The following is a 25,256-nucleotide window of genomic DNA, read 5'->3' as shown; positions in this document are numbered from 1 at the left end:
AGGCATTGGAGAAGCCTTCTGAAATCTGGGACCCGCCATGCAGCTCCACAATTGAGACAATCACAGTGTATTCTGTTACCTGTCTTATACTCATTGGCAAAGACTAAGATATCTTTACCTCATCAAGAGTCTTCTAGAATTTTTCCATAGCACTGGCATTTCTCCTGCAAAGTCACTGGAGAACAGCCAGCTGGGTTACACCCTGCATGAAAGAGTCATTTTTAAGCTTGGTTGAAACTGAGTGCTAAATAAGGCCAAAATGCCAATACTAGATTCCCACTGGTATATTAATGCAGGAGCAGAACATAAAACTGTGATGTTGAAATTATGGTGTTTTGATTTGAGGATTCATCAAAAGAGTAAGTTGTTACTCCAAAAGGGACATGAGTACTGGATAAAAGATGCAACTGTTTGGCTGCAAAACACAGTGGGCTGCTGATAAAAAGGTCACCCTTTCAGAAGTCAGTATACAGAGACCAGCTCTTAATAAGCTAGAAGAAAAAAAAGACATGGGTGGGGAGAGCACACACAAAACATCCGTTCAGTGTGGTCAAGCAGTCAAAAAAGATGTGCTGGGCTGCAGAATGAGAGGAAGAGAGGGCAATACTGAAAATATTGTGGTAATACTACATGCATCCTTTAGGGCCCAACATCTAGTGGAGATACTCTAATGGCAATCTGACAGTCTTTAAATGTATTTAACTGAATAAAAGCCTAGCCAGGTAAGGAATGTTATTATAGCTTTCTTTCATAAGGGTAAAATGAGATACAGAGACAAAAGTCGGAATTCATCTCACTGTAGCTGCCTCAAAGTTATTCTTCTCATCTAAACTCATCCTCTGTGTGCTGTCTGTAGTGAAAAAGAATACCAGAATTTCTACAGATGATTCATGCTATCCCAACAGAAGTGATAATTGGGATGAACTGTGGCAAGGTGGACAGATGCCACGTCACTGAAGCGATTTGTCCTAGATGACATGGTAAGTGGGTGGTGGAACAGGATGAAAAATGGGGTTTGTGCGTCCCTGGCAGGAGCTCCTGGTACCATGCTGCCTGCAGTGATGAGTACCCTCTCTAAAAATGAGCTAGTCAGGGACAGAAACAGTGCTTTTTTTAATTCCTCTGGGAGCTAATATATACCTGGTATGATGAAGGTGGGTAGCAGAGTTGGACGATTTCAGGAAACTTTTCCTCCTCCTTATGTAAGAACATTTCAACACTGCCAAGACTGTGCAGGTGAAAGGGGAGGATTTGTAAGACTATCCACATTTTATGCCCTTGTGACCACAGAAAGATCTGTTCAACCACACTATGTTGCCTGGTGCCCTCTCCTCTGCTACTCCCCTCCTTGTAAAACTAAAGGAGAATATACTTTCCACTTACAGTTCCAATCCATTCTGTGAGAAATGGAGCAAGGTGCTTGTTGTATAGGAGTGGTATTGCATTATGTCATTACAAAACCTCTCATACACAGCTGCTTCACACATTTGCAGACATGTTCCAGCATTCTGTTCTCATTTGAAAAACATTAGAGTAGACTGCCAGCCAGAATGGCAAGTAACCTAATCCAGCCAGGGGATGTACTGCAGTTTTATGCTGAGCTTCTCTTAAGAGACAAGGAAAAAGGTATTTGATGGCACTCACGTGCCAGCTGAAATTCATAGAGACATGAAAAGTGCTTGGATATAATTTAACGAGAAATTTCAGTTCCCACTGAGGACTGTCTCTCCTCACACCCATTTTGAAATTTTAAGTGGGACTTCCCAGTATCTGAGACTTGAGGTTGAGTAAAAGAGTGCTTTTCCAGCCTAACAATGACTGGTACAATCATTGTTTAAAAGGGTAATGGGGAAAGACTTACAGAGAGGTGCTTCCTCTGGAAAAACATTGCAGCTAGATGGCAAAAAAAAACCAAAAAAACAAACCCACAAAACCCATTTGTTTTGGTCTTTAGTGAAAGAGATGATGCATTTGTGACAGATATTCCCTGGGGACTGTCCGATCTCCAAACCACAAAAAAACCAAGTAAGTGCTTGAACCAGTGGTAGGCCTGCCTCTTTGGGAAGAGAGTCACCTGACACTGCAACATCAAAATAAACCCATCCTTAAATGCCAAACTGTCAGAGCAGCAGGAGAAATAAAGCAGCTGGATCCCTATCTCCAGACACAGGACCCATTTCTGCTTAGTCTCTACTGGGTCTAGAACCCAGTCAGTAACATAAATACCCCACTGAGGAAGACACCGGCACACAACAGAATGGTCCCTTTTTGCAGGATTCATCTGCCTTTCAACAACAAGTACTTTACTGATGTTAGCTAACTGCGGGATATTATACCAGGGAATTGAAGGAACTCAGGTGGCTCCATGTGACTGTAGTATCAGACCGTGATGCAGGCAGAAACTACAACAGCAGTCTCCAATTCTACACAGCCCAGGAGTTTCTGCATGGCCTGGAGAAGACATTGTCAGATCTGGCTTGCTGCAACAGCAGTGGATGCTGGTACATGACAACAAACATTAACAACTAGATTTACGAGCACTGCAGATGCTGGCCATTGATAGCAGCAAATTTTTCCACACAGATAGGACTCAGATGTCTAGTCCTAAATTATTCTCCATAACTAGGGTCTGGTTCCAAATGAGCGTTAAAAAAAAAAAAGCTTACGGTAACAAGTAGCAAAAGGAAACTGATAAATAAAGACAACTGCTGTTATTCAAGATTCAGAGCAAAGTTCCTTGGAGTTTTATCTAGTTTCATATCACCACGATGTCGAAGAAAACGCATCCAAAAGACAAGCAGGACCACTCTGCAATCAATCTTCCACCCTGAAGCGCACTATCAGGGCCTGTGGATTTATGTTTCATATGCTTAGGACAGGTAAAACCCTCATACCACAAAGGGGAAAAGCAAAAATTACCTGTTGATCTTCTGATGGTGACTGAGCAGACTGAGCCTCTTCATGAGCTCCTTCCTCTGCCTTATCTTCCGTGTGTGCCTCAGTTTCATCCGTAGCATCAGACTTTTCAGTCTCCTGGCAGCAAAGGAGAAGTCACTCTTAGCTTCAGGGCACATAACCAAAAAATTAATTTCTATAAAACTCTTGACTTTACAGTTTTGGGAGGTGTTTTTCTAATTTTGCTTCAGGACTCAAATGAAAATATACCCTTCTGGACATTTTCCTGAGAAAGGAACTTGTTGGCACCTTGCTCTGTTGGTAAAGGCATGGGGTTTGGGTGGGGAAAACATGAATTCAAGCACTTCTTTCTCTTCACAGCATAGTAGATTCTTTAACTGTGGAAGGTTTCATAGAAACTGATGCTCACCCTGATGACACATTCTAGCTTCAGAAAAAAAGCCTTTTTCACCAGCATGCATTCCAATTAAACTTTATCAAGAAGCCAGAGAAAAACAGAAGTAATAAAGGATTTCATATATAGTATCTTAACTTCCCTGTTTAAAATCACCAGGAAAGTGTTCTTCCATTCACACACCAATCTATCAAATCTATTTATTCCAGCACCATGAACAAGCACCTCCTAGAAGGCTCTTTATTTTAAATCCTGTTGTACTTTCAGCTAGGTAGCTGTGAAAGGTCACACTGGATCACACACTGTGTCAGATAAAAGGAGATCTGTCTGGCCTCGAGTGGAACAACAGAAATAAGATAAAATGCAATAGCATGAAGTGCGAAGTCACATTATTTGGGACAGTCAGTTCTGGGACAGAGATCAGAAACAGATGTTTCTACCGCACTCTGGGAGCTTGTTAGTTGACGATTATCAAAGAAGCAAAAGATGAATGTATTTAAACAATTGCAGAATAACTGAGCCACAAATGCGATGCGATAGTGAACAAGGTAATAAATGTGATCCTCAGATGTACGAGGTGAGGTATAGTTGGTGCAGCTGAGAGCGAATATTAATGTCATTGTATAAGGCCAAGGCGAAACCTCCTCTGGATCACTCTGTACCGTTCCAGGCACTAAGGCTCAAGAAAGAGAGATTCAGACTGGAACAGGTGCAGAGGGGGGCTACGGGAATATTTGAGGGAGTGGAGAGCCTGTCGTATGAAAGGGTGACAAAAAAAGCTTCATTACTTTAATCTATTGAAAGTAATGCTGTGAAGGGATATGATGGCTCTCTAAAAATAGATCAGAGTAAACATCAGGGAGGGATAGGATAAGGAAGAGCACTAAAGTAGATGCAAAATGAGTACAAATCAGCTGTAAATAAAAATTCTAATTATCAGCAGTATGAAATTTTGGAAGAGCTTTCTAGTAGAAAAGCGGAGGCAAAGGACTTAATTCATTAAAAGGGAATTTGACCACTTCTGAGAGGTGTATCATCTGGTGTGGTTGGCTCCAGCAATGAAGAATTGGGCTCCGGAGAGGTCCTGTCCTGTGTCATCCTAAAGTCCTACGTGCTTTGAGCAGAGCGGCACGTCCCTGATAGAAAACGAGCTCCTCTCTCACGCCTGTGACCAAGCCCTTACAACACATCCACCTGGTTGGTTTGGGGTTTTCTGCTTTTCCATAATTTCATTTGTCTCTACAGTTAAACAAAAGCCCTGAGTCATGATCCCCTGTTTTTTAAGCTTCACAAGTCCTCCTCCAGTGTCCTCATCATACACAGTTTCTTCAGCCAGAGTACTTAGCCTGCGGAAGTGTGACACTAGCACAGCTACCTGGCTTTTAGCCCCACAGCAGAATTGGGGAAGTGCTGACTTAAGGATCTTTGTCCTATGATGTGGTGTGCAATATAAGACGTGCCCTCCTGCTGACATGCTCTGCTGGATGGGGACAAAAATGATAGAGAGGAGGTTAGGAACGTTTGGAAGAAGATTATCATGATAGAGTGAAGATGCACAAAATACTTCTGCAGTTTTATCTTTTTCCTGAAAATTCACTGTCTGTAAGATTTGGTACCCTTTTGGCAATTTTCTCCTGAATCATGGAAAATATGTTTTATATGTAAGGAGCTTGCAATGAAAAGAGAGTAGGCACATAGGCTCACAAGTTCCTCTTTTTCTCTGCCCAGAAAAACAACAGCAAAAAAAACCTATCAGCAGCAGCAAGCATCGCCCTCCCTGCAGCCCTTCCCAGCTCTGCACTGCCCCAGCCCTCCCAGCAGCCAAAAAGCCTTTCCAGGGCTGCACGGTGAACTGGAGCAGGAGGCTGATCGAGATTAAAGCTCTAAAAAGAAAAACATTTCTATCTCGCATAATTTGCGCACTCCGTTACACAGCTGCATGAATGTTTTTGCCAGCACGTGGGGGATGCTTGGGGAGAGGAATGAGCAGCTGGGAGTAAGCAGAAGGAGCCAGAGGAAGGAGGAAGAAGAAAAGACTACTTTTTCTGGCAATATTGTCTCATCTCAAGTACACATAAAACTGTGGTCTCAGTGCACTCTGATGCTGGTGGCATTGTTATTAAAAACAGATCTACAGAGACATTTGTTTGGTTTAATTTATCTTTTACTTTTCCCCCACAAGCTAAAACAATATTAAGAGATTAAAATATGTAGTAACACAGACATATATTTAAATATTCTTGTGCAACATTGTGTTAATAATTTTTTTTCTTAAGCAAATGATAACTTCCTTACAGATATTTTCTTTGTAGTAGTTCCTAAAATGAAAAGGATAGTGTTAATGAAAACTAAATGGGTTAGATATTTATTTTCAGCTTGTACGTTAACATTTCATTTTAAAATCTATGTACTCAATATTTTTGGCAGACACATAAAATACATAAAGACTGAAGATGGCATCTAATTAAAATGAACCTATTGTGTAAAACTATCTTAGATGAATCATATACTTACTCAGAGCATAAGGCAAAAAAAAAAAGTTGTAGCTGAAAGAACTGAACTGTAGAAGCAGCTTTTTATCAGCCAGAACACATGCACATGCACATGCACACACACATACAGAGTTCTTGTTAATTATATGGGGAACTGTGATGTTTAGAATATCTTCATTATACTAGCTCTCCATAGAAACACAACATTTAATTTTTAAGTTAAAATGAAGTACTATTTATAGAGATTGCCTGACAGGTCATTTTCTCTTTAAATAAAATGCACATACTGTAAATTTGTAATTCAAAGCAGTCTTAGTAGAAGTCTTCTTCAACTAAAAGACTAAAGCTCAAGTGTCTACGGATTTTGGGATATCAAGATTATGGATATTAAGACCAAGAATACTAAGATTAAGGATTTAAGTAAATACAAGATTTGAAAACAGACCCTCAGCTCAAGTAAATCAGCTTCACTGAGTTCACAGGGTAATTGCAAACTTAAATGATCTTGCTGCAAGCTGCCAGCTCTCTGGACTTCTGGGAAATGGAAACAGCATTCCACGTCAGTTAATAAAGTTCTCAAAAAAACTGATTGTCCCTGAAAATAAAAAGCAATTAATTACCTGTATTCAAACATTGCTAAGATACTCAGAAGGTGAAGTAATACAGCGTACCTTTTGTCATCTTAGTTTAAGTAATAGGCATCTCATTGACAAAACAATTCACCTGTGCCATTTTAGAAAACAAGCGGTGCAGCTGGAGTTTTTAATGGGCTATTCACATGTTACCGGTATTTCAGAGCATTTTCAAGAATATTGAGAACTGTCTCAGTCTAAACATAAAAGTGATGGGGGCTTTAAAAAGAAACATACCAACTTTGGGGGCAGCTGAGACTAACACACCTGACCCCAGACATACAAACTACATTGATTATAGCTCAAACGTACACACGTATACAATCGGCACATCACCGTTCATGCCACTAATCCAAGATTAAATGGGATCGTTCAGAAATCTGCCACTAACTTGAGTGATCTTTGGGTCAGGCATAATGCACAGCTGTCCTTTAAATCCCAGCCTGCCATGAAATATGTTTAGAAATATTCTAGACCACCTATTCCTTGAGGTGAGAAGGTATTTCATATTAATAAACTAATGAACTTATTAACCCAAACACTATGCCTGCTTCTCTTAGGCACATAAAACTGTGCTACTCGTTCTTGTTAAATGATGCTTTAGAAAACACGATAACCAGTGTCATGCGGAGGCAACAGGAGAGAGAGGATGATGTGAGCTAATTGATGCTTTCTGAAGTACCAAAAATGTGTATTGATTTCCTGTAATGTCACTGAATTTTATGGCCACATAGCAACCTTTAAGGATAAAAATGTACTTGGTATATAGGAAAAAAGTGTGAAGATCTTTGCCTGACTCCCACCATGATCTAAGCAAATAGTTAGCATTTAGTGCTCTGGCCTTTCCACCAAGTCTGCAGAAGTTTCCATCTGTCATCCAGGTATCTAAATGCTTCATTGTATTGGATCCAGAACCATGGGGATGGACACAGCAACTGGCCATTTGTACAGTGGTACCTGACCAGAACCCTTATCAGAGGTGTGAACGTGGCTGGCTGCAGGGTGGGGTAGGCGCCTACTTAGGGAGCTGCCCCCCAGCCTGTTTTCCAGCCAGTCTGGTTAACTTTGATATTGATTTGCTATTTCCTACTGAAACAATTACAGCTTTTCTTGTAAGTAAGAAGGTAAATAAATAAATAAAGACTACTTTGCATGTGTGCTGCAGATCTTTACATGTGTCTTAGACTCAATCTGCACCTTGGTGACAACTTTGATGTGTCCTAGACATACCAGACTCACCCTGTAAGTGTAGATCAGCTTGCACATTAGGTTCTGGCACTATCACAGCTCCAATACCTAGCAGTTAACAGTTCCATGTAAACATTGGACAAGTCGGTCCGGTGGTAAGTTGCAGCCACCTAAGCCAGAAAGAAGTCAGGGCTACAAAAATGAGAATCTGCAGAACTGAAACATTTGTTTTGCACTCAGCAGGCAGATGTGGCAATGAATTTAACTACAAATATTTTGTTGGGAAGTTATAACCTGTTGAGCAAGTAGCAAAAATTTCTTCTGCTTGCTCTAGAAAATAGGCTCAAAACAGCCCTGCGTCAGTATCCTAGCAGACTACGCTGTGAAACAGCATCATGGTCATTGAAGAGCTTCCCTACTGCTGGTGCAATGTGAGACAAAAGATGGATGGAAAAGGAAAAAGAATCTTCTCAAGCAAGGGTATAAAATGTGCATCAGCTTCGTATTAGTCTTTGTAATGTGTCAGTGAGGTTAAAACCCATAGAAAGCAAATGCTTACTGACTGTTTTGTGTGTTTCAATGCTTCATAGATTGCTTCTTTTATAAATCATCATCATATTCCAGAAAAAAAAAACCCAACAATTATTTAAGAAGGGATTAGTAGGAAACCCTGTCATATGTATCATCACCATCATCTCTTCCACACCTGACTTATTATTCCAGATTCATGCTGCTGGAAATCAATGTCACAAGCCATCCATTGCACTTCATCCTAAGGTTGAACTGACAGCCTAATGAAAGGAAAGCACAACCAGTGCAGCAAGGTTATTTGTATGACAAAGCACAGCCATACTGTCATGCAGTGAAGATGCTGAGAAACACCTCTGCAATAAATGCTAAAATGCTTGTATATGTCTCTCTCAAATTCAGGAACAGATTCTAAAAGGGAAACAATGTAAATATACTTCCGCTTTTTACATGTTTTTTTTACAAACACTCTCATTTATTTCCACTGTCTAGACTGAAACAATCACTACCACCAATGCAGCAGTTAATCAGTGTAAACCATACGTGCTTGCAATCAATAGCACTAACACTTATCTGCCCAGCAGAACATATCGAACATATTATTTTCAACATTTACAAAGTTGTCACAAAGTAGAAACTGCAATAGCCTCTGCTGACAGCACTGAATGAATGAATTCTAAAAAAATTGTTACTTTGCTTCATAGACACGCTATCTAACAGAACCTTGCATGAAGGAGCAGATAAAATATGAAGTGGCAAGATGGAAAAATGCAATTTTCTTTATCTCAATGATTCTCCACATATCTTTTATAATGATTATAATATGTAATACCTGCAGTCCTTTAAGCCTTTTGTGGCTTTGTGGATGTTAATTAAATGAATTCTCACAAGACCCTTGTGAGGTAGGCAAGTAATTTTTATTTCCCTTGGTGGGAGATGGCACAGCTAAAGCAGAAAGTTTAAATCACTTGCTCCTTATCACACAGGGACTCAGTGTCAAAGACATTTATAGCAACTGTGGCTCTCCCCTGGGTATCTCTTCATCTGTAGCTTTCAAAGCACTTAGCAAAGGCTCATTTTTCCCTCTGCTTTTACAGAAGAGGAAAACCAGAGACATTTACAACAGTGTTTTACCCAAAGTTGCTACACAGTTGGCAGCAGAGTTGGACCAGAAAGCAGATCTCATGCTCCAGGGCAGTTCTTCAGCCAGGTCACCACAATGCAGCGGAGTTCTCTGCTATCACTCTGGCTGATCGCTCTCTTGCTTCATTTATTTTGTTGAATTAGCTGTATTGCTCTCAGTTATAAAAATTCTAACTAGAATAAGACTCTGTTAAAGATAAAACACATTGCTTTCTGTAAAAAGACGAAAATGAAAAAAGAAAAAAAACCCAAAGAAACATCTTTTTCTTTTGCCAGAAATATATTAGAACATTGTCAAAATACTGTGGCTGGAGAACAACAGGTAGATTTGCCAAAGGGATTTCACAAAGTCCTGGGTGAGACTTTAAGTTATCTCCTCAAGGCAGAGGGAGAGAACCCTATGGTGCCAGTCTGTCTGTAGAGGATGGAATAGGTCCACGCCCCAGTCCCTCTGTTGGTGGCCAGTACAAACTCTGTTTGCTCAAGGTTTGATGCTGTCAGGGGGAAGTGAAGGTGTCTTGTACTTAACAAAACCTATACATTGCATTAGGGAATTCTGCATCATTTAGAAGCTGAAGATGATAAAATACTGCTTTGTGTCAACAGCAACATACAAATTCATCAGCTGGAAGCACTGTAACAAGCCTGCAGTGAAAAAAGGGAAGATAAGTATTTTCTGATATTTACTGAGGCAGCCATTGTTTTTGTTTTTTTTTTTTTTTTTGCCTTAGGAACACTTCTCTGCACCAGCATCTAATGTAATGCTTGTCATTGTCCCTTATTTGACATGCTGAGTCACTGCCTATCTTCATCTTTTATTAAAATCCAATAAATGGCCCCTGTGGAAGGACAGCAGTACATACCTTTGTGCCTGGAGGAGGAGCAAGACCCAGGAATGAATAAATAATATTTTCTTCTTTAGCAGAGAAAAAGGATTCAAAATCCTAAAGAAGGAACAAACAAACAGAGAATTGGTAACAAAAATCAAACAAAAAGCACAGGAGGAAGAGACTAGAGCAGGCAAATCTTTCTTATATTGATGAGAATGACTATGCATTTGTACAAAAGCCTGCATTATCTAAGCCCCAGGAAGAAAACTCAGATAAAGGGAGTTTCACACTGGCTGGCAAAATGAACAAATGGACAAATCTCTCCAGAGACTTACACTTTAATTATATCACATCTATGTCAGAATCAGATAAAATTAAGCGTCTCGTTTTAATGTGCCTCAGCTGTACCCACCAAAGCAAAGCTATTCCCATTTAAATGTTAAAATAAAACTTGCTGTGAGTAAAAACACAAAATAGGCCCTCAAAACCCTGGACAGCTTTATGGCAAACAAAAGGCAACAGTCAATGTAATAGCAGGAGTGAAATGATAATGAGGAAACTGTTTATTTTAAAAAAAGGCACTCTGGCTAGAAAATGAAGTTACTTTTCAGCCAAACTTAGCAAAGGACTGTGTTGTTCCCTCTGACATATACATACCAACCAAAATGGAAACTGAAGTTATAAATCATTATGTTAAATGCCCAGTTTCTCTTCAGTGCTAGTATAACTGAAAAGACATGAGGGATGGCTCCTATCCCACCATCTAGAACTTGCATGGTCTTTACTGTATTCACCTGTACAGCTTTCCCATCAATTAAGGAAGCCCAGCTATCACTGGTTTGTTACTGGGAAGTTCACAACTCGCATCCTACACAGGTAAAAATCAATACATATTTAGGATCTAAACAGAAGCTCTGGTCATAAGTGACTGGCCCACAATCACACAGCAGCTCTGTGTAGGACAGGGGACTGAACGCGCATGTGTGCTGAGTCCTAGACTACTGGCTTGACCATGTTATCATCCTCCTCCTCATCCCAAATAACTCCAAAAATAGAAGCCTGTAAATAATAAGGTGCTGACTCATCCTTGAGACTTGTTTGTAAAGCTGGGTTAGGACCTGAGTTTTTTTACTGGGCTGTTTTAGTATTTCCAGAGAATAAATTATTGGCCAAGTCTAATCCTAGGGAAAGGCTGGAGTGGATGGTTTAGAAGTCACCTTAATGTCAACAAGGCTGGAATCAATGACATTTCAGTCCAGTTTGGAAGAGGCAACATAGCTTAACAGACAGGATAAATGACAGCCCATTTCACTGATTTATCTAAGGGACAGATGAGCTTTCACGCAGACCTAGCTACAGGCAGTGGGAACTGCCCGCTCTGGGAGAAGCCCCAGAGCACATTTTGCCCTGACCAGGCAGATTACCTACTGCTGCTCCAGACCACCCATTTCTCAAACCATCTCTGTTGTTTTCATGTTGTTGTGGGGTTCTCCTCCTTATCTAACCCAAGTCTGCCCTACGTATTTAAGACTGCCAGTGTCTGAAGTCTACCCATAAACTTAGGAGCAATACAGCAAACAAGAACATGAGGATTTTCTGCGGTTTGAAGGGCTGGGATTTGACATGGCCCTTTGACAGGCTGTACAGACACAGGAAACTTGTGTCCTCCTGCATACCACATACTCATAAAACAGCCTAAGCAAACTATGGCACAACATGTCAATAGCTGGGGAACAAAGAGAAGACTATAACAAGGAAGGGTCATGAAGTGGACTTGGTATTTTATACGTCTTGTTAGTTGCTTTCCCAAGGAAAAGCAGCAGTTGGCAAGTGTACTAAAAATCTCCAGAGACACAAAGCCTTGTAGATAACCAAACCTGAGGGCACAAGCAAGACGTGAATGACCAGATGAACTCCCTATCAGAAGAGGATACAACTTTCTATTATATCAAGTACTCCTTCGCAACTGGTAGTGCACAGTGACATCTCACAGTAAACACAGTATCTCACTGTAAATGGAAGGTCATTTGACCTTGCTTACACTGAGGAGCAAGCTATTATGCATTTACCATGGGGTAAAAGCATGACTACAGGGATCATGGAATAATTTTTGCATTGTATATTTGCACACTTACTTTCCTAATGGCAACTTGTTCACATCTCCATTCACTGAATGACCAAAAATAACTGTTCCCAAGGCAGGCAGTAAGAAAAATGAGCAGTAACAATTTATTTCAGGTAAGCAATAATATTATATCTGTATGAGAAGACATAAATGGTGTAGGCAGAGGGTCGCAGTGTCATTTGTCTTTGGAACTAGTCTTTGAAAAATACAGTGAAACATATTTAAAAAAAAATACTCCATGAGGTTTTCTTTATGACGAGTGCAAATGCACATATACACTCTACGCTATCATCCTTTGTATGACCACCGTGGAAACGCCAGGAAGCAAAACAGCAAACTCCAATTGGACATCAGTGGAAAGTTCTTCCCCACTGAGTAGTATGGCACCACGTCAGAGCACACAGAGAGGGCATGGAAACGCCATCCTTGGAGACTTTTGAAACCCAGATGGCCAAAGCCCCAAGCAACATAAGCTAACTTTCAAGCTACCCCTGCTTTGAGCAGCAGGCTGGAGTACAGACCTCCAGAGGTCCCTATGATTTCCCTATGATACATCTGACTTCAGCAGTTATTCGAAGCATCAAATAAAAGTCTGACCTCATAATTCAGAGATTCTTTAAAAAAAATACGCACATGGGTATTTCAGGTCTATGGATTTCAATTTACAGAGAAAAGCATAGATTTCAGCTTACTGAGGAAACCAGAAGTTTTCATTCTGTTTCTTTCCTAGTTTTCTAGGGTTTTTTGTTAAGCAAAAGCAAAGACAAGAGCAACAGAGTGCTCAATATATTTAGAAAGTGACACAGATGCAGACATCTGTCTAGACATGAGCAAAGAAGTAGCTTAAGAAAAAGATCAAATAAGAACATAATTGTCAACACTGATGGATTAGAATGGATACTTGAAATGGGTGCTATAGCCAGGCATACAAAATGAATCCATTTCTAATCTGTTTCTTCAAGTGGCAATACTAAATATCTGAAAGAAAAATAAGATTCAAGCTATTTACTAGACAGCCTTAAGCTTCTCTGACCTCGCAGAAAAGCTGCTCACAGTTGCTGTATTTTCACAAATGCATCTGTACAAAACCTCCATTTTACAGTACAAGTTAAGAAGTGAAGCAGCTCTTCGGGGTCTGTCAGAAGATGCAGATACTTTTACGTATCAGCCGAAAAGGAGATTAGCAACAGGACTGCATTTACTTGCTCATTATGTCAGTCTATTCCAGCACTAAAAGAAAGTCTCCTCACCTGTCCCCAGTATCCCCTCTTTCCTTACCAACACACCCAAAATTTCACTCAACTGCAGAAGACGGGATTAGAGAAGATCTCAAAGGACCATTTCTCCAAGGCAGGAACCACTACACTATTCCTGATAGGTGTTTCTCCAATCCATTGGTAATGACCTTTATTGAGATAATGAGACAACCTCCTGAAAACTACATAATTTTTTTTTTCATGTCTGACTTAAGCTTGCTTTCTTGCATTTTTTGCTCATTACATCTTGTCCCACCTCCAGTGGGTGTGAAGCAGAATATATTTTACAAAATCCTAGAACCACAGGATAATTCAGGTGGGAAGAGACCTCAGGACACCATCTAGTCCAACTTCTTGCTCAGAGCAGGGTCAATATTGAATTCAGACCAATAATAAATTCCTTTTTGCTGCAGTCCTTAAAATATTTGAAGGTTGTCATGTCTCTCTCCAAATCCCTCTTTCTCAGGGTGAGAAAGGAAATCTTTTAGCTTGAATTTTCATCTCCCAAGGGCAGTGCTCCCAGGTCAGCCTGCTACTAATGTGTATACACACATGTGTGTGTGAATGGGAACCAAACATACAGAAAAAACGATAGGAAGGGAAGTGAATGAGAAGAGTGATCTCAGAAAGGAGAATGAGCAGAAATGAAATGCGACAAGTTTGACCTAAAACCAAAGGACTACCTGGGAATGAGGAAAGAAAAAAAATTAGTAGGAAGGAGAAGGAGAAAATGTCTCACAAAAAAAAGAGGTGTAAAGAGCTTGACTTTTTTAGCACAGAAAATGAAGATTAAGAGAGGATATGATTTCCATTTACAAATACATTGGACTTGAGCTGTTTAAGCTAAAAGGGTGACTTTAGCATACCAGAAAATGGGTATAAACTGGCTGCATATACCTGGGCTACAAATTTGAAGGTTGCCACAACACTGAGGCCCTTGAAAACTGTACTAACAAGAGCAACATATTTTTAAGGGACTTTCATGAATTCAGGATACTGGACTGGAGTCCATGACTCAGACAGACCTTTGCAATTCTCAGCCCTGTTTTTAATGAAGTGGCTGAGGACAAAGGAAGTGGGACACAGGGGAATAGTTAAGATATATCATGTGAACCTTAAACAGCGTAAAACAGTTCTGGATTTCAGAATGCTGGGTCTTTTGGACCTGCACAAGTTATGCAATTGAAGCAGAATGCAAACCCCCAGCTTTATATTCTAGACATGTTGCAGAAAACATCATATCACTTGGAGGAATTTTGCAAAAGTCTGCCAGCCCCTGGCCATGTTCTCAACCAGCCCACATAATCCCACTTCACACTCACTGTGCAGCTCCCTTAAGGCACCTTCCCCCACTGATACGGATCTCCTTACCTTATTTATTTGGAAATAATGATGCTATAAATTAATTTTTGTTATGCACCCACTGGGATCATTAGCTATAAGCTTTGAGAGCAGCGTACATTAGAATTCTGGATACTTCCGGCCTAATTGTAAACTTCATTTAGTTTTTAAATCAGTAGCTGCCACTGCTTTCTGGACCCCTTTCAACATGGAAGTATCTTTGCAAAGGACTCTTTCTTAATTTAAATTTATTTCAAGGTGTAGATTATTTGACTTCCTGAAATAGCTTCAGACACGGAGTAAATACTGTACATTTATCATTAACTGGCAAGGCTGACCAGCTGCAACACGCTGTAAGGCAATTACTCTTTAATTCACTATATAACCTCTCCAGGGAACATCAGAAATATTTATTGCAACATTGGCTGCCGCAAAATCTGGAGTAAGATATATCAAATTATACTTTTTATTGGTGCAGACTGGAAGTTGGAATGCACATGAACTCTAACCTACCAAGTTCTGTTTTAAGATACCTATGAGAAAATGAGGAAAAAATTGCACTCCCTTATTCATACTAGCAACTTTTGCTCTGAGAGCACTGAAGTTAATTCTGAAAACTTAGTGGCATGTAAATCCCTTCTCTCTCAAAACAACCTTTGCAGTAGTTCACACTGGATTTGTGGAGTAACTTAAAACTGGGCTCACTATGTGATCTGCGTTTCAAAGTACTTTGCAAGTTCATTTCAGCGACCATATCAGAGTACTTTCCAGAATATGTATTTCCACCCAGACTACAAGAAAAAAACTGTCTCAGAGATGTCTTTTGATTCACCATCCTAATATTCATGCTGGTACAATATTATCTATCACTGATTTGAACAAAGTCTCTCAAGAGAAGTAACCTGTTACAAGCATATATGAGAATATAAAAGCATCTGATGAGCGTTACAATTTCTCTTATGAAGAGTTGGATATTTATTGAATAAGCAATAGACTTTCAATAATTCAAACCACATACTAGAACTACTCCAGTCAACTACAATTCCTATTTATTTGTATAATATAATGGAAAAGAAAGATTCCTGTTTGCAGCCCCTGGTGCCTCAGACATCTACTTGACTTCCTAGCAGCCCAGATGAGTCTGTGTCAAAAAAAAACCCCAAAAATCAACACCCACCATGCAAAATAAACTGAAAGAAGCAAAGTACAATACAGCCAGAGACCGCAGATCAGCCTTGCTATGAACCCCACTAGTCTTGAGTAGCTTGGTATTGTCAAACCACATAATTGAGTATTTACTACTCCAAGTGAAGCTGAGGTGCCCTCAGTCTACATTTGGTTATCCTGAGATACTGTGTGAAGAAGCCATAATATCACCTAGACAGTGCTGCCTTTGGTCTTCAGGAGCTGAACCGAGAGTGCAGGCAGAGAGCCAACAGCAGAACAACCTGTGAGCGAGCTACACAGCAGGAGAATGTGGGAGGAAAACACAGAGTTCCTCACAGGTGGCAAACTCCATACCTTGCAGTGAGCTCTGGGTCCTGCATAGGCTCTGGATCTCCAGGGGCTAATCCATACAGTCTGTTAAGCAGAATTGCCCTAGTCAGTTTTCCCTCTGTGTGTATTTTTCTCTTAAAAAGGAATAATCTTTTGTTTCATTGCTTTTCTGTGCCTAAAAAATGCTTTCTAAGAATTGTTCTTTCAAAGTGAATCTCAAATTGTCTTAAGGAGTTTGTTTGACACTTCCTACTCATGGAAAAGAGTCACTTTCTATGAAAGAAGACTCTCTGAAGGTATTTAAATTTCCAAACAGCTCTTACCCCACAGTACCGCTCCTCGTTGAAGATCTGTGGAGGGAGGGGAATTCCATTCTGAGGCTTTTTTTCACCTGGGACATTTTCTCTCATCCATTTCCTGTTGTCTTCATCACCTGCTATGTCCATTTGTTGAAAGTCAATCTTGTTGGCCTCCAAAAAGCCCACTACTTCTTGCTGTTTCTTTTTGATCTGGTTAGGAAAGAGGAAAAACAAAATTCCTTCTTTAAAAAGAAAATTGTTTTCTAAGAGCAATTGCCATTACAGGCGAACTAATGCAAGTATGTCACATTGGATCCACTAGTCCAGCAGCCCCCAAACTTTTCGAAGCTGGGATTCAACACGGCTTCTCAGTACCCAGAGCACTGCCATTACTTACCACCCCCCGCCCCCGGCCAGCTTCTTTCTTTCCTTCCTGGACGCAGTGACACCTCCATCTAAGAAACAATGCTCAGAGGGAAGCCTCTCACCCTGTTAACAGAATCACCGAATGGTCAGGGTTGGAAGGGACCTCTGGAGACCATCCAGTCCAACCCCCCTGCCAGAGCAGGGTCACCTACAGCAGGTTGCACAGGACGGCACCCAGGCGGGTTTTGAATGACTCCAGCGTGGGAGACTCCACAACCTCTCTGGGCAGCCTGTGCCAGTGCTCTGCCACCCTCAAAGTAAAGAAGTTCCTCCTCATGTCAAGATGGAACTTCTATGTTCAAATTTGTGCCCATTACCTCTTATTCCCAGATTTGTGAGCGTGGTGTACACATACCTAAGCTAATCCTGCCTAATGGCAGCACAGGTCTAAGAATGTACATATTCTCGTCAACATGTAATAATCTCCTTTTTCCCACTCATTACAAATGACATTTAGCTTTCTGCAAGCCACGTTTCTCCCTGTCCCTGTTCTTTAATGCTAGGCATAATTAAATATGAGTGAAAGCTCAATGAAAATCCAGTACAGCCTAACTCCTGTGCTTGAATATTTCCCACATTACAGAATGATGTTCCAGTTGGACCATGAAGAACACACTACATACAAATAAAGCATGTTATACACAGCTTCTGTGACACCTAATATTCAATCATGGCCCTTATTCCCTTTGATGCTAGTTCTGTACAGACGTAGGATACAGGCATCAAGCTTATAACCTATTCCTTTACTTTGAAGATGTAATGCTCACTATACTTCTCTACTAAAGGAATGCTACTCCTAAGCAGCATTTAAAGAACTTCCCCATTTTGTATGTGTCTAACTTGTCTAAGAGCTGCAAGGCCAAACTTTAGCCCTACAAGTACCACAGCTTTTGAAGCAAGCACTGTTTGGATTGATCTGTACAAATTCTCTAAAGCTGCTCTCCGGTCACACACAACTAAATTACTGTCTAGCACAATCACGTTCCAGACGTGACTCTCTTCTTCTCCCAGTTATACTACTCCATGCAGCAAGTTAGTGTCCTATATAGACGGTAGATAGAATGATGCATCAAGGTAATTTTTACATACGAGCCATCATATGATTTGAAACCATGTCTCCCACAAGTCAGACATCTGAACAACTGAATTTAAAGTGACACCAAGCCAGTGTAAATCAGTCTGATACAGACAATGAGATGAGAAATAATTCATGGATTATGTATTTCTATAATCTAATAAACCTGAAAAGCTGGAGTAGAGTGATAGCCTATTATATTGGAAGAAGGAATTTTCATGATTAAGGACAAAATGTCTTTTTCTTTTTAAATAAGGAAGTGTCTATCTATACAACTATGCTTGCTTATAAAAAACAACAAACATAAAATGCTGTACATTTTTCTGACAACAACAGAGGTTTATGGTGAGCTAAAAAAATAGTACATCCCTTTGAATGGAAACACTAATCCAAAGTGTTCAAAAGCCATGCAGCTGACAGATCTCAAAGGTGCTTATTTATATTCTTATTTTTACTTTTTAAGCAGAGGTAATTTTCTTAATGGCTATTTAGCTTCACAGTTATTTGCAGAACACATTCAGGTGGCAAAAAGGTTTGTTTGAGGGACACTTCATTGGAGGAAGTGGCAGGATAATGTTTGTATAAATGGTTAATAAAATCTGCATGAGCCAGTACTAAGAGTTTCACCACATGCTCCGAAAGCCAGTGTACTCGAGTGCTGTCAGCCGCAGTTTCAGCCTCAGCTTGTCTCTTTGGTCACAGGCACTGAAGGAGATACGGCTCCTAGAATAGCGAGTGCCCCAAATGGATAGTGCCTCTGAGGAGATAATGAAAACTGAGATATAGATTCTGTACTGCCTTGCTTATGGCTGTAGCTATAACTTTTTAGAACTAAACCCGGATAAACAATCTTTCCTCAGCTTGAGGTTCATAATACACAGAGGGCTCAAACAGCACCAGGACTGAAAGCAAAAATGAGGAGAGGGTTGTATGAAAAATGAATGCTGAGGAAAAATATAAAGTTACATGCAATTATGCCTGCATAAGGAAAAGGCAAGATGTTTCTCATTGTGATAACAACAACAGACTACACACAAGATGTAATGCGTTTTAAGGCATACAAGTACTAGGGTTTAGGCAGAGTAAAAGACTTGGGACACACGCTAATTATGAAACCATAAAACAAGCCTCTGCTGTGGCTGGCAGGAGGCGGCTGGGCAACCAAAAGAATCTCTCCAGCAAACACGACCCATAGAGGGAAATATTACAGGACGTAACAACACAGAGGACATGCAAAAGTTTTCCCAGAATGGATGAGATTGCAGGAGCTTGCGTGTGTCCTCACTTGTGTCTGATGGCATGGGAAGAATTCAGACTACTTGGGCATAGATTCCCTGGAAAGTGGTGGTGAGCAGGGTCTTATTTCATCAATGTCATTTTCCTTTTCAACAAAGCTTAAGTTCCACCATCCTGAGCTGCTAGTCCCTTAAAATAAGAAAAAACTGTTTTAAATAAATGTTATCTAGCTAGAGTGTAAGAGTTACAGATAGTATTAGCTTCACCTGATGCATAATTAGATATTATCATCTATATCCTCACAGTCCAGAGCATTCATGTTTACCAACTGCCTATGGCAGAGGCAAATGGTACATAGTCAACAACTTAAAGCAAGAGGAACATTAATGTTGGCAAGCAGAGTTGCTGCAGCTTCTGGTTCTAACACCGAATGGACAACCTATTCCTGATTGTTACTCTTTTTTATCACACTCTAACCTCTGATTTGTCTTGAACTGATTTGAAATTTGAGCTCAGGTTTATATATGGGTAGATTAACAGATGACGAACCCTTACCCTGTATTTTAGAGGACATAATTCAAATAGTCTACATTTTCCTCAGTCTTTCTGAGACCTACAGATTTGAAGGTGGGCAAGTTCATAAAATGTCACCAAAAACACTGGAAATAAAAGGAATTTAGAGGTGCTCTAACCACGCACACCAGTAAGCAAGAGTTTGGAAGACTTCCTCCGTGTAAGACATGAACCCCCTTTCTCCTGTGGTTTATGGTACCTTAGAACCTTGCAGGATATTACCCATTTCTAAACATCTCTGTGGCTAGTAACATTTTTTTTTTTTTCCTGCTTGCTTCAGGGCAAGCATTTAGTACTTTTTAGTGCTATAAATAAGCGTCTCCACTTCTGCTTGCCTTAACGAATAGTTCAGTATCAGCTAAGTTTGGAGCAGAAAGATAATAAAGCTGAAGTTATTTAAAATAAATTTCTGAATCATTGAGGGGAAAAATACAGACTAGACCATTTGCTCTAGAGCCACAGTGAATTATATCATTCAAGCATCTGATCCAGAGCACCAGAATGTTACTGGGTTCGCTGCATTCACTTTTAAAACATATTTATTAACTTGATAATCAGTTGCTATTAGTAGTGTGACTGTGTAGTACACAGAATAGAAGCGTTTTTCATTCTTTACCAATGATCCTCTGCTGATTACACCAGAGGAGGCCGGGCCCATCTTATTTTGAAATTCAAAATGAACACCACGCGTTTGATGGAGATCAGCCACATTGAAGACAGCACCAGTGCCACCAGGACAATTTAAACTTCCAATTTAAGCTCTTCATGGATTAAATTCATTCTTCTCACAAAAAGCTGTACTAGGCTGATATAAAATTTGTTTTTAATAGGATTTTAGTGATATATTGGGGTTTGTGCTGGCTCCTTGCATGAGTGAGTTTTATTTTGCATAGACCAAAACTCATTAAAGCTTCATTGAAAGGATACCTTCCATCCATTTTAATCAGTAAATGTGGAAAACTACTCCAGCTGAACATTGTGTTTACTTGGCATTGCAATTATATATCAGTAATCTGAACACATGCTGCCTTCTGAGATTGCTACAGCTATACATACACCCAACACACCAGAAAGGAGGAAATACAGAGGCGGTGTAAAGATGCCATACCCTTCCTTCCAGGATATGTCTGGGATCTCACTAACAACTTTTGTGGGCTGCTAACATACAGTGAAGATTGGCATTAATAAGCTTAAAAGCTATTGCAGTTCACTGGCATTCTCTATCTTTCTTAGCAACAATAAACCACAATAGCAATGCTTAACAGCTCAAAAAGACTGGATACAGCTTTGTGTGTTGCTCAGTGTTTGGTGTAGCACACACATCCATTCCTTCACTGCAGCCCAAGAGGAAAGGAGTTAAGTTATAGCTGCTAGCTGGGAGGAGATACAAGGAACGTGTATAACAGAGGAAAGATCTTGGTTCAGCTAGTGCTGAATATATGATACACTTAGTTTTAATTGCGTAAGTGATCTCTGAATGTCAGTGTTTATCAAAGCAGTCATACAACTGCCTTGCTGAACTACAGCCCCAATCCCATAGCGGGAGTTGGAAGTTCGTGCCTGAGGCACGCAAGATGACAATGGCCCCAACACACACACATACTGAGTGTCTGCACTGGGATTTCAGTCACGGTCACAATGTACCCCAGAAAATGGATGAGTGGCAAAGGAGGTATAGACGACTCTTCTTTGGTCAACCAAAGGAGACCAAAACAGGAGACCAAACAGGAGTTAAAAGACTGCCAATGCACAGTGTATGGTAATTTGTAAAGCTACTTGGGCAGTAACTGCTAGATTACAAATTACGAAACGTGCAGTTTCCAACCCCCTCATCTTTTTTCCCCTTGCACCTGAAGTTTCTTACACAAAAAAAAAAAAGGAATAGCTAAAATGTCAATAGTAAATTTAGACTGTGAAGCTTAGTGATAGGCTGGCGAGACAAGCTGGTGAGCTGCAAATTTCCTCAGCTGTATTCCAATTTGAATTTCAGTGAATGACCCCTGGTTCATTTTCTGGAGATGATGGCTCCATGAACAGGGGGTGTTTCTTGGAGGTTTTCAACTCTGGAAGCTTCTTAAAGACATGGAGCTGGTGTCAGAGAGACAGAGATGTTGTTACAGCTATGTTCAAGCACCAGGCAGCTTGTTTAGCTATGTCACTGGGAGTGAGTGACTGCCAAAGGAAAGCTGCAATCTGAGCTGATCTGGGAACTGGATATAAAAGGAAACAGTCCTTTCCCGGTTCCCACCTCCCACGGACTTCCAAGCTCCCTACTATTCACATGCCCTTCCCTTCAGCTGATACACTATGCTGACAGCTACAGCAGTAGATCTCAATACTAAAAATCATCAGTACAGCATTTCAAGGGACACACACAAAAAAAACTCCGAACCGAAAAAAAAAAGGGGGGGGGGGGGGAACCTAGGGAAAGGGAAGGGGATGTAGAATAATTCTTTTCTGCATAACTTTATTCAGCTTATTTTGGCTCCAAGCTCTTTCTTACACAGAGTTCCCCTTTTGCAGGAGCAGTGTCCTAAAGTCTCTTTTAAAAACAAATACATTAATTTCTACTGTAAACAATCTACCTTAGCTTTTATGCAAATGCAATATCCACTTTTTCCTTCTTCAGTGAATATATACTGCGTATATTTTTTCATACAGAAGTAAATCTATTAAGTGACAGATAATTTATATGTAAATATTATACCTGTAGTAAAACCTCACACACAAGCAAGCCTGTATTAATAGGAATTCTCTACATCTTGAGTAGCTTTCAAGAATAAGGTGCGCAATGCAAACTAGAAGAAATCCAGCTTTTTTTCTCCATGCAAATTCAGGTTGTCCTGGGATCTTCTAGACTGATTTCCCAACCTGATCCCAGCAGAAAGAGAAGTATGTTAAATGAGACACCTACCGCTGTAGACCCCGAAGATGTGGCTACGAAGACTTTGATCACCATGTTGACAGTGATGAAAACAAATCAGCAGAGCAAGCCTGCTATCCACAAGTCACCACAGTCCCAAGAGGAATCCAAGCGTTCCACAGCTCCTGGGCTAACCCTGGTCCTTAATGGATGCGCCCCCCCAGCAATCCAGCAGCTTTGGCTTCTCCCCGGAGTCCCGGGTTTTCCCACGCCATTGGCTCTTAGGTATTTCGGGACAAGGGGCCAGTAGAGGATTGGTTAGTAAGAGGAGCCATAGCAAGGGGTTTGCACCTGCCCCTGGCCTTATTGCATTAGATTGACAGGGTGGCAGTCCAAAAAAGGCAAAGGAGAGTAGTGCACCAATGAGACAGGGCTGGAGAAATATTTGGGAGAGGGGGAAGGGAGAAGTGAGAAGGGAGAAGGGATAGGGAGCCGGCAACTTAGTGCTGGGGGTGATCACAAAGCTGTCGGGTAATGTTTAATGTTGCATGGGCACTGTCACAGCTACCTCCTGCATAAAAGGGCTTGCGCCCTCTCCCTGACCACAACCAGGAGGCTTCGGAGTTGTAGCTGCAAATTTTACATTATAAAAGGGGAAGGAGGAAGGGGAGGGCAAGGGGAGCAGAGATGCAGAAGTAATTATAGCAGAGATCGTATTGAAATAAACCTCGGTTACAAACACTCTCAGCTTTAAAGAATTCAGATCATCATCCACACTTCAGGGCTCAGGGACTTCTTTGAAATAAGTATGTGTCAGTATACTTCTTAATACCGAGGAAGGTGATTTGGCCAATGCTATGTATCCAGAACCTATTGTTGTATTTTCTCCTCCTTTTTGCATCACCAGTGAAAATTGCCAGGGCACAAGGTGTTAAGAGGAGGTCCAGAATACTTGGTAAAAAATGTCTCATTATCCAGGATGCTCTTTTTCCATCTGTTTATCACCTTCTACCCCAGAGATGGTCACAATTCAGCGGCTGCCTGCACATATTTGCTTAAGGAGGTCTCTGAGCATGAGAGGTATTTTAAGAATGTTAAATGATAACAGATCACTTTCAAATTTTAGGACCAAGTTTGTTTCTGCTGTAAGTGAGCAACATGCCACTGACTTCAGTAAAGCTGACCCTGTGTGAGAGGTGAAACTGGCCTAGGTTTTAGAAAGTGCTTACACACATTTCAAATGTTAAGATTGAATATAGCAGTGTTCCAACACCGAAAATACTTAAAATGGAATATAGTACTTTCTTTCCAGGATTGATTAGGTAGGACCGAATGCACAATAGCAAACATGCTCTTGAAAGTAAGTTTTTTGTCTGTGCAAACCATTATGTGAAGCTGGAAATGCAGTATTCTATGTATGGAACAGGGATCCTGAAAAACCTTACTGAAAACAAAAAATAACAGTATGGATAGTTTGCACTGTTTACTGTGGCTCACCATCTGTCATTTCTTTCTTCTTTTGAGAGGCAATAGGAGGTCCAGCAAAAAGAAAAGCCTGTTAGAATCAGGTATTTTCAGAATATTTTCCTGTAAAACAAACAAACAAAAAAAACCCACCTTAATGCAAAAACATAAATTATTGCAGGAGTTATTACACTAGCTTGTTTCTCAGGAGATTTTGTATCTAAGTCTAGTCTAGTAAATTCAACTGAAATGACTCGCCATTTGGAACATACCGGTTCCAAATTAATTTATTTGGTTACTTGTGCTCCCAACAAGTACAAACGAAGGATGCAGTGGTCATTGGCTTCAAAGCATACTGATAAGCCTTGCAAGTATAATGATACTAATAATGAATACTCAAAGCAGTAAATATTTGCACCATCAAACGTCCACAGTCAGGACTGGGACAAAATGGCCAGTTGATGCTCTCTCCTACTCTACTTCACACCCGAAATGCCCACTGAACTACACAGGGAAAAACCAGGAGGCGTTGCAAAGCCTCTGCCCACCTGGGCCTTGGCAGGTGAGGCCTTTGGGGTACAATTCCCATTGTGTCCAGCCTTGAAGAACAATACTGCTCCAGCTGCTTTCATTCCTGTAGCATTTCCCCGCCTTTTTTCAGCCAAAAAATGTTCTGTGTAAACCCAGACCCTGAGTTTGGAGCCTGCTGGGTTCGGCCTGTGCACTCTCAGGGCACACACCACATCACACGACAGGACAGGAGAGGACATGAGGTGCCTCCATGGCCATCATGTGGCTCCGCGGCCTGTAGCTCATGGCGCCGGGGGACCCACTGCCGGCACAGGTGGACCCGCTGCCTGCCCACCGCACTGCCAAGTCTCCATTAAGACCCCGGCGGGGTACAGAAACATGGGGGTGGAAACCCGTAGGCAGCCATCCCCGCAGGGAGCGGGGCGAGGGAGGCAGCGCCGGCGGTGT

General features: G+C 40.8%; 1 protein-coding gene across 1 annotated transcript in view; it reads right to left on the bottom strand.

Annotated features, from left to right (window-relative positions):
- SH3BGR (SH3 domain binding glutamate-rich protein) overlaps window positions 1-22,910 on the bottom strand; it is a 28,437-nt gene extending 5,527 nt beyond the window's left edge. The window contains exons 1-4 of the mRNA XM_009891333.1: window positions 22,866-22,910; window positions 16,666-16,851; window positions 10,157-10,237; window positions 2,920-3,033 (exon numbers count right to left, since the gene is read on the bottom strand). Of these exons, the coding sequence (XP_009889635.1) occupies window positions 2,920-3,033; window positions 10,157-10,237; window positions 16,666-16,851; window positions 22,866-22,910 (426 nt within the window). The remainder of the gene's footprint in view (window positions 1-2,919; window positions 3,034-10,156; window positions 10,238-16,665; window positions 16,852-22,865) is intronic.
- Window positions 22,911-25,256: the final 2,346 nt, after the last annotated feature.

The sequence above is a fragment of the Charadrius vociferus genome, unplaced genomic scaffold (assembly GCF_000708025.1).
Source record: "Charadrius vociferus isolate BGI_N301 unplaced genomic scaffold, ASM70802v2 scaffold298, whole genome shotgun sequence".
Lineage (NCBI taxonomy): Eukaryota > Metazoa > Chordata > Aves > Charadriiformes > Charadriidae > Charadrius > Charadrius vociferus.
The sequence above is the reverse complement of the archived record's forward strand: the minus strand, read 5'-3'. Positions and strand labels throughout refer to the sequence as shown.